This window comes from Quercus lobata, chromosome 5, assembly GCF_001633185.2.
Source record: "Quercus lobata isolate SW786 chromosome 5, ValleyOak3.0 Primary Assembly, whole genome shotgun sequence".
Classification (NCBI taxonomy): Eukaryota; Viridiplantae; Streptophyta; class Magnoliopsida; order Fagales; family Fagaceae; genus Quercus; species Quercus lobata.
This window is the reverse complement of record NC_044908.1, coordinates 60,546,445-60,556,084: the sequence shown is the minus strand read 5'-3', so window position 1 is coordinate 60,556,084 and position 9,640 is coordinate 60,546,445. Positions and strand designations below refer to the sequence as shown.

At 34.4% G+C, this 9,640-nt stretch overlaps 2 protein-coding genes across 2 annotated transcripts; both read right to left on the bottom strand.

Moving 5' to 3' along the window:
- Positions 1–282: 282 nt before the first annotated feature.
- Positions 283–4,174, bottom strand: LOC115988800. Its single transcript, XM_031112413.1, has 7 exons — positions 4,021–4,174; positions 3,742–3,828; positions 1,899–2,117; positions 1,562–1,732; positions 1,217–1,270; positions 941–1,087; positions 283–700 (listed from the first exon to the last, which is right to left on the bottom strand). The coding sequence occupies exons 1-7, from the start codon at positions 4,147–4,149 to the stop codon at positions 314–316; spliced, it is 1,194 nt and encodes a 397-aa protein (XP_030968273.1). The 5' UTR covers positions 4,150–4,174; the 3' UTR covers positions 283–313.
- Positions 4,175–5,609: 1,435 nt separating this feature from the next.
- Positions 5,610–6,119, bottom strand: LOC115990836. The gene has a single exon (XM_031114608.1). The coding sequence runs from the start codon at positions 6,117–6,119 to the stop codon at positions 5,610–5,612; it is 510 nt and encodes a 169-aa protein (XP_030970468.1).
- Between the last annotated feature and the right edge of the window lie 3,521 nt (positions 6,120–9,640).

Sequence of the window (9,640 nt, the reverse complement as noted above, 5' to 3'; positions counted from 1 at the left end):
ATTTAAGGTAGCGATGTCTAATTACCCATAAACTAATTGGTCTAAAATTTCCTAAGATTTTTGGCTCTTGAATTTTTGGAATAAGGGTAACATGAGTCTGGTTTAGAGATTTTGGAATTTTTTTTCACCCTAAAAATCCTTTTCACTTCCTCAACAATTATTTCTCTCGGACCTAAATTAAAATAGTAAAAAAAATCTACGACACAAATAAAAACACCCCATAAATAAAGGGGCAAAAATTAAAAAATTTACATTATTTTAACAAGAAATGATCATGGATAATATATTACTTGAAAATTGAAATTATTTTCAACTAAAGATTACATTTCTCCTCTGTGCCACCTTTTCCGCCAAAACAAAAGGTATAACCTACTTTGTTGTTTTTGTATGACTGATCTCCTTCTAAGTAACAACGAGACTCCGCAGTTTGAATATCATTTGGTGAATTAACTAATTGATAATTGTTATCAATATATCGTACATTAATCATGTTAGCAGTTCGTTGATATATTCCATTATCAAATTTTCCACTACCCATTTGAGGGCTAGTCTCATCCCCTGGCTGAGTGAAAACATAGCCTCCCCATTTCAATGTGTCTGCTCCATCACTTAACTTAGTAAACAGTTTGTTTGAAAAATACCCAATTGGTGTAGGTTCTTCATTATAAAACAGCCACCAAGGTGATTCCTTCTTTGGATCCTGTTGTTATCAAAAATGAGAAAAAGGAAAAGGAAAAAAAAATTGAAGATCATAAATTCTACAAATTTTTGTGTCCGTTTAGTAAGGCGTTTTGGAAGATTAAAAGAACGTTTTAGAAATCCAAAATTTTGTTTTGCAACTATATCTCCTCGTAACTTTTAAAAACATTCGTTTTAAACTTAGAACGCAGATTTCCAACAACTTATAAAAATAAACATAAACATAAAAGGTAATTATTACCTGGAGGAGGCTGAAACGCAAAAACACTTGATCGTCGGTACCGTAGTCAGAGACATCATGTATAGCAGTGCCAATTGGAACTTGGGTATTTATTTGTACAAAACCTTGGCAATTAAGATCAAAACATCCTGGAACATTTGTTATGTTCTAGTTCATGTACAGTACATGTGAAATCAAATTAAGTTAGTACTATATTCGTTAATATATATATATATATATATATATATATTATCCTCCCAAGAACCTTAAATCTGTTTAAGGATAAAAAATACTTACGGTTACTTGAAAAAACCAATGAGTGAAACTGTCCTGGAACTGCAATGGGAACACCTGAAGAATACCACAAATAGTTACCAATTCCACATTTTCATATTATAAATTATATATAGTCATGATAATGTAAGAAAAAAATTTATATTTGAGAGATTAAAAGAGCGTATTTAGAACCCAAAACCCAAAGCTCTGATTTGCAACCACAACTCCCATAGCTTTTTTTTACAAACGTTTATTTTAAACTCAAAACACTTTTTTCCAACCATTTATAAAAACGCACCCATTCTCAAATAAAAATTAATGATAACCGACCAATTTTCAAATCCTTTTCTCTTCCCTAATACTTACAGTCCACCCAAATTGTATTCGAGTGTAGTCAGGTCCCTCTCCTACTTCAGCTGAGATTGCAACTGAACTATATTGGTTAGGTCCAACGTGTTTTGGATTCCATACAGTCATCACGCCTGAGACTCCTTTATACTTTTTGTCTGGGGTTGTTTTCGCAAATATTCCTGCAAACTGATTATCAAAAAGAAAAAAAAAAAAAATGCATGCAAACTATGAGGATGATCATTCCATTAAAGATAAGAAGACTCTAATTGCATTACAAAAATAAAGAAGAGAAAGGAAAAACGAAAATTTTCGACAAACATTAAATAAGAGAAAACCCATATAATTCACTTACTTCTAAACCATGTTTCCACTGATCATCGTTCGGAAAAAATCGAGACTTATTTAAGTTTGATACATTTTTCAATTGGTCTTTGTCTGCGACCCTCAGAACAGGGACAGTCCCTTTTGGGCAAGCTTCATCTAACTTTATCTTTGCATAACGATGACCAGGCGACAGCTTCTTGGATAGCATTTTGGCTCTTAGTTTTCTTACATGATGGCTTGGTCTCATCTGTTGAGTATTTTATATACTTCAGTAAATCAACATATCATTTAAAATGAAATATTATCAAATAAGCATCCGAGTTGTTAGAGTAGCATCAAATTTTATATATATATATATAAAACTGATTTTCACGGACAAGAATGACGCATTTTGTGGCAGCAACCTTGGAGATTTGGAAGTCAACAATAACCAAGACAATGATGACAATTTGTGGAAATTATTTGAGAGTTACTTGGGATCAAGCATATCTACAAGATTACGTTGCTCATTTAGGGTAAGTTTGGCATTAGCTTTAAACTTTAGTTTTTACTTTTTATGTAACAAAGTTTCTCTCTAAACTTATCATATATCTCTTTTTCGGGTGTGAATTTTGAAAATCTAACCTTTGAATTTCATGTTTTTTATGTTTTTAACATGCATATCAAATTTCGTTCAAATCGGATTTTATTTACTATTTGATCAATGAACTTATTTTTTATATACAATTTTAGATTACAAAAACTTGAAATTTTAACATTTATTTGATGACATAACAATTGATCTTTGATCTTCTTGAAATTTTGCAAGCACAAAAGATATAATAAGAACATGCAATCTAACGGTTAGATTTTCAAATTTCACACTTAATATAAAAATATATTGGAGAGAAACTTTATTAATTTTTTAAAACCTCACTTCTTTCTCACTTTTTCAAATTTTTCGAGGTACAAGTATACTTTAGCATACTTTCAACAAAAAACTAGATAAGTTGTTTCCATACAGACGCTTAATGTTAATTTGCCAATCACACACAAGTTCTGCAGAAGATATCTTCAATAGAAGTCCTGAGGTAGAAGTTGGAAATCAGCAAATCACGTCCTTAGTTGATTTTTTTTTCCCCTCTCTCTTATTAGTATCTTAGCTAACTTAGGAGCCTATTTGAATTTGAATTAAAAGATATTTAGTTTATTTCATTTCCTTGTTTATCACAATTATCATTAGATTTATTGTTATCCTTAGTCTCCAAGTCTACGGTAGGTGCACTTGTACTATAAAAGGGGATGTAAGGAGACCTTGGGTAAAGGAAGTTGATGTTATATAAAATTGATTATTATAATGAAACCTGTAGATTTTCATCAAGAGTTGTTGTAAGTTGTAACACTCTTCTATCTCTTTGTCTTGGTCATGACTTGACAAACCATAGATCGGAGTAGAATCATACCGTTGACTCTTGTTTTATACATCATTCCATTGTGTTGTTTTTCAATAGCCACGGGCCCAACTTCCCGAGAAATTATAAGGTTTTCATTGTGGACAAGTGACGTGGTCCACTAGAGTACTGTATAATTTCTCCAACTTCCGCCACGTCAAGTGGTATCAGAGCAGATCTTTCATGTGCAAGCATGACAAAACTTTTAAAATTTCCTAGATTTGATAGTCTTTCATATCATTTAAAATTGAAAATAAAGTGTCACGATATACACCTTTAGATTTATAAAATTTAATATGAATTATTAAAATGATAAGTTTCAAAATGATTATGGCGTGGACTATGTAACCTTGTGCCTGCCCTGCTCCTTTTCTCCAATACCTTGAAATTGAACTTAAATTTTGAAGAAATATTAAACGCAAATGAAGTAATAATATGAACCTGAATTGTATGGTTCCAGAGCAAAGGATTTTTAAAACTTGCTTGCTTGTATATATCCACGCAATCATAGGTGTCTCCATGCTTAGTCTGGATAAAATCTTATTATTGTGAGACTAAATCTCAAGCTATAAGTAATGCAAATACTTAGTTAGAACGAAAATTGCAGTTGCTTTTGCACTAACTTGACATGTAATATTTAGGAAGAAAAAAAAGAGAACGTTAAATAATGAATATTATTTGCACAAGTAAAACAATTGACGAGCATATAATGGAAAATACCAAAATATCTTTGATGGGTGGTAATTCTGAATTCAAATCATTGAGATTATTCCCCTTTACTATGGCTTCATTATGGAATGAGCCAAAATATAACAAGACATATAAAATAACAAACGCTTTGAAAGCCATTGATCCTTAGTTCTCAACAACAAAAAAGAAGAAGAAGTTTATTTTGAATGTGCACTTTCTCATGTCTATATATACTTATATATAAATGGATTCTAAATCACACACCATGTAAATGCAAATAATAAGAATAGAATTTCCCTCTAATTATAGGTTAATCCCTGCATTCATGGGGATAACGATAGAGGAAAATTTTTTAATAAGTCAACTTTACAACATTTTAGGGCTAGTTAATGCACAAAGATTGGAATTTTTTCCCCTACTTTCCGAGAAATTATAAGATCCACATGATGGACAAGTGATGTGGTCCACCATTCCACTAAAAAACTTCCACTTGTTAATTGTTAGTTAGAATTTTTTTTAAAACAGAATTTAGTTACTGACTCACCAGTTTTAAACAAGTTGAAATTTTTTAGTGGAATGGTGGACAAATGACGTGGGAGTACTCTATAATTTCTCCTACTTTCTGGGTATGGGTTTATAACCTCTTAAAATACTCCAAGCAGGTGCGATGTAAGAGACAAAATGAGAGGCAACTTATTTTTTAAGCATACGTTACATTATCTAAAAATAGGAAAGTACTAATGAGAAGTTAATAAGAATAAATATTGAATGATTATGATTTGGGTGGGGTTTTCGGTTGAGAAAGAGAGGCTGTGACTTCGGTGAGCAGTTTGCTGTTGTAGATGATTTGGGTGGGGTTTTCGGTTGAGAAAGAGAGGCTGTGACTTCGGTGAGTAGTTTGCTGTTGTAGAATGGGTAAAAAGGAGAGAGAGAGAGAGAGAGAGAGAGAGAGAGAATACTAATGAGAAATTGATAAGAATAAATATGGAATGGTTATGATTTTGGTAAGGTTTGGAGAGAGAGAGAGAGAGAGAGAGAGTGTATCAAAAAAAAAAAAAAAAAAGAGAGAGAGAGAGAGAGAGAGAGATCCTCTAACTTTACTTTTGTTCAATTGAAACCTTTAAGCTTCAAATATATTCAATTCATACATTTGGCTCTATTCCATTAAAAAATTGCCATTAAATTTTTTTTCCTCACATTAAAAAAAAATTTATAAAATTAACAAAAATGTTTTATAATTTTTTTATGCATACTTAATGGCAAATTTTTAACGGAATTGGATGAAATGCCTGAAATGAATAAATTCGAAACTTAAAGAACTTAATTGAACAAAAGTAGCCAAGGATCTTGTAGCTTAATTAGCATCTCCTCATGCACAAAGTGTTTGGGAGTTCCGAGGGGGAGGGGGGAGTTTGAGCTAGTTAGCAGCATATTGTAATTGTATTTACCTTTTACAATTTATATGAAAGATACTTAATTTTATCGTGCATGTTCCAAATAGGAAGTTCTCATGAGGGAGGCACAAATAGCTAATGTAGAGACACAAATGGTGATAAATTGAAAGTTAACAAAGTTAAATTTTTTTTTTTTTTTGAGAATCCAAACTTGTCGTTATTTTATTAAATAACTGGAAAATCTGCAGATACAAAACAAAAAATATCTGGTGGAACATCCTCCATCCAGATTAAAACAGGAAAAGAAAGCCTTGCTCTCTGAGTTAAGGCATGGGCCACAGTGTTACCCTGCCTCCTAACATGAGAGAAAGATTTGGTTTGTAATAAACCACTTATAGACTCAATGTCTTTTACAATGTGTCCTATACTATGCAAAGAACTGTTCCCTTCAGCAAGTGCCTTAGTAACAATCTCTGCATCTCCTTCAAAGATGGCATGTGCAAAGCCCAACTCAAGAGTGAACTGTACTGCTCTCTGTGCTGCCAAAACTTCAAGTACCTCTATGGAAGCTGGTTTGGGGATTTTTTCTGCTAAGGCCGCCATGACATGACCCCTATGGTTTCGAACAACCACACCTATCCCTGCTTGGTCCGATTCTACAAACATAGCCCCATCAAAATTCATCTTCACCGTTACTCCGTCTGGTGGCTTCCATTTGATGTTTCGCTGTGTCATTGTTTTTGCTCCATACTTGACACTGTTCTAAAATTCCATCAACAGGGAAGCCGCACTCTCCAAGATTTTTCCCAGTGGCACGCTCGGTTCGTTGCACCTGGTCTTGTTCCTGCGACACCAGATGAACCAAGCTACCGTTGCAAAGAGCTCCAACTGTTTTTCTTGCTCGCCAACCAGAGCTACCAGGTCCGAGAATTCTGAAATCGCTGGGTAGTCTTTAAAAACCCATCCAAAAACCGTTTCCCACACCGTGAGCAATTGTTTGCATTCCCATAGCGCATGCATCGTGTTCTCAGCTTCCGCACCGCACATAGAGCAAGTTGGATCGTCTAACACTTTCCTCCTAACCAAGTTGCATCTTGTAGGCAGCGCATCGGTGCACGCACGCCAAAGAAATATTTTTATCTTATTTGGAACTCGCATCTTCCAAAGGCGTCTCCAAAAACCCCTATAACTTGACGAGTCCGACCCTGATGCTTTGTTCTGAGTGTCCATCTCGCAGAATAGGTGGTAACCAGTTTTCACCAAGTATAAACCATCCCTACACCTTGGCCAAACCATGCAATCAGTCTGATTAGAAAAACATAAAGGGATTGACTTAATTTTTGCTGCTTCAAATGGAAGGAAGAGGAGATCAATCTTTTCTAAGTCCCACTGTATTGTGTCTTGGTCGATCAGGGAATCCACACGCACATCTCCTGGTACACCTACCCTTGGAGACTTAATTGTGGAAGGGAATTTTCCTGGTAGCCATTTATCCCAATATACCCAAATAGTTGATCCATTCCCCACCCTCCACATCAGCCCAGCTTCTATGACAGGTCTAGCTTTTAATATACTTTGCCATGCATATGAGCCGGATGACTTCTTTGCTTCAAACACCGTCCCATGGGGGAAATATTTGGCTTTGAAAACCTGGAAAAATAGGGAAGACTGATCATGCAGCAACCTCCAGACCTGTTTAGCGAGCATGGCCTCATTGAACTTAACCAAATCTTTGAACCTCCCAACTCCTTGGTAAATTTATCTATCTACTATGGTCAACACTTTCGCCAGTTTTAAATTCAAACCCTCACTTAGGCTTGCCAAATATGTTTATAATTCTTAAGGAAAGAAAAAAGTCATCAACACACATAGGAAAACCCTTATAATAATAATAATATGGGAACTATATGATAATATAATTATTTCTATTGAAATTAAGTTATAAATCCTAATCTATCTTGCATTTAATGCTCTCAATGGAGCTAGAACATGTGACACACCCTCCCTCCCATTGAAGTCTTTGTGAGGTGATCACCACGTCATAGTTCATTGTGGTTCTTACACCAATTAATGTGTTTTAAGCAAAAAAATTTTAAACTTTGGATGTTCCCAAGGGTCAGCCCCCATCAAAGAATGATGTTTTGGGGGCCCAAAACTCAAGTTTTCCTGGTCTGGGAATGAGTCTACTTAGGCAAGTTCGAGGCATGCGTACACATGCTTCCCAAAAACCCTAATTTCAACTACACTGGTAGCCTAATTTCAAATGGCCATAACTCACTCAATATAAATCCAAATCATGCAAAATATATGTTCAAATTGAATTCCGAGATGTCTAATTTCCAATAAAACAAACCCTTACTCAAAAATTAGAATTGACCACATAGACATAGCTGCTGCCTGCCCGTTATATATGTTCACTTTTTTGTTTTGCTTTGCTTTGGAGTAAAACGGACTGAACTTTTCAGTGAGAGTTTTATTGATTAGTGGTGAAGGCTAAAGAAGAGCCTAAAGTTCAACTTTAGCAATGTAGCAATAAACTTAGGCTCTTCATTTTATATTCAGTGTATTCAAGGTGTTCGAACGCTTGTCCAATTTATGCTAACAATTATACTATTGTGAGAATCGATGGGAATTAGTGTTCATCTGATTTACTGTTTGGAGAAAGACATGTACTGAAATTGAAACTTTGGGATGCAAACTTTGCCTTTCAATTGAATAGCACTAAGGTTTTGTTTGAATCGAGTTCCAAAATTTTTGCTTTGGCTATTCCTTTCAATTGGTTAGTGCTCCTTATTGCTTCCTGTTATTTCTTTTAATTTTTTGAGAGGAAGTATGTAACTTATAAAGGCTTTTTTCTTAGGTGTGAAATTGCTGAAATCTTGTGACTGAACATGTTCTGTTCTAAATAGCAAATATAATCCTGTGTAGCAGTATATATTCCTCTACTGTTGAAAAGTTTCAATTCTTATTTTAATATTGCTTTTCGTGTTTTTTCGGCCCATCATCTTAACTAGTTTATTGCTACATCGCTTTTCACTTCATTAGTTGCTAGTACTGGCAATTAAAGGGTTGGTTTTTTTTTTTTTTTCCCTCTTTAAGAGGAGATGGCTGTTGTGTTGGGATTGTTATAGTATTGCTAATTGATATGTCTTAAAGCTTCAGTTGAGAATAGTTCTTTAGGGATAAAATGAAGCCTTTTTCTATATGAAATAATGGTATGAACTATGTTGCAGTAGTGCCAACTGATCTGTCTTAAAGCTTCTTTTGTTCCTAATTTTTTATGGATCATCATGCTACATCATTAACAAACCTATGTTTTGTTTAGATGAGTAAGAAAAAGGAGACTTCAAATATCAACACTAAACCATCCCAAAATATCTCAAATTTTAGAGTTCAATGGACATCAAGACTAACGCCAATCTTTTGTGAAGCTTGTGTGGATGAGGTATTTAAGGGTAATCGACCTAATATCCTCTTTAGTAACTAGAAGGAATATTCAAGGATGAACTATATGGATAAGTGGGATAGATTGAAGAAAAATTAGATACTTTGAAATAAGTTTGCCAAAGGAACAATAGCTGCAACTTGCAACTGATGAGTGGTGGGAGAGGAAGCTAATGGTATGTTTCATATAAACCATTGTACTTATGTTGTATAAAATTGATAATCAAACATGTAAAATGCTATGAGCTTGGGTTAAACAAAATTGATAGATAATAAAATTGTGCCACATATTCAAATCCAAGCAACAAATGATGGTCTCAATCATTGATGACAGCGACAGTAAAACATGATAAACCATAAATTTACTTTCAATTATTTGTGTTCTCATACATTCTCACACGCAAAAAAGGCGAGAGGGAGACACTCTCACACATAAAAAGGGTGAGGTAGACACACTAGTGATAATTCGCTATCTAATCTTGAGAACAAGGGAAATAGAAAGAACATCTATATGCTACCTGTGGTGGTGGTGGTTGTTTAAAAAAAACCCCACAAACCATGCCATGTCTAGCAGTAACTTGAGCAATGCATGAAAAAGCAACTTGAATGATCCTAGCTATATCTCACAATTAAAGGTGGTAATTGTCCCAATAGCTTGTGTAGTGGGTAATAGGGTTGTATTTTTGTGGAGGCCTTGATAGAAAACATGCATATGGTGATGGCAGTGGTGGTGGTAGTCGAGAAAGCCCAGGAAAACCATGCCATATCGAATTAAGGAATGGCCTTGAGAGTGATCTATATGCAGGCCATGG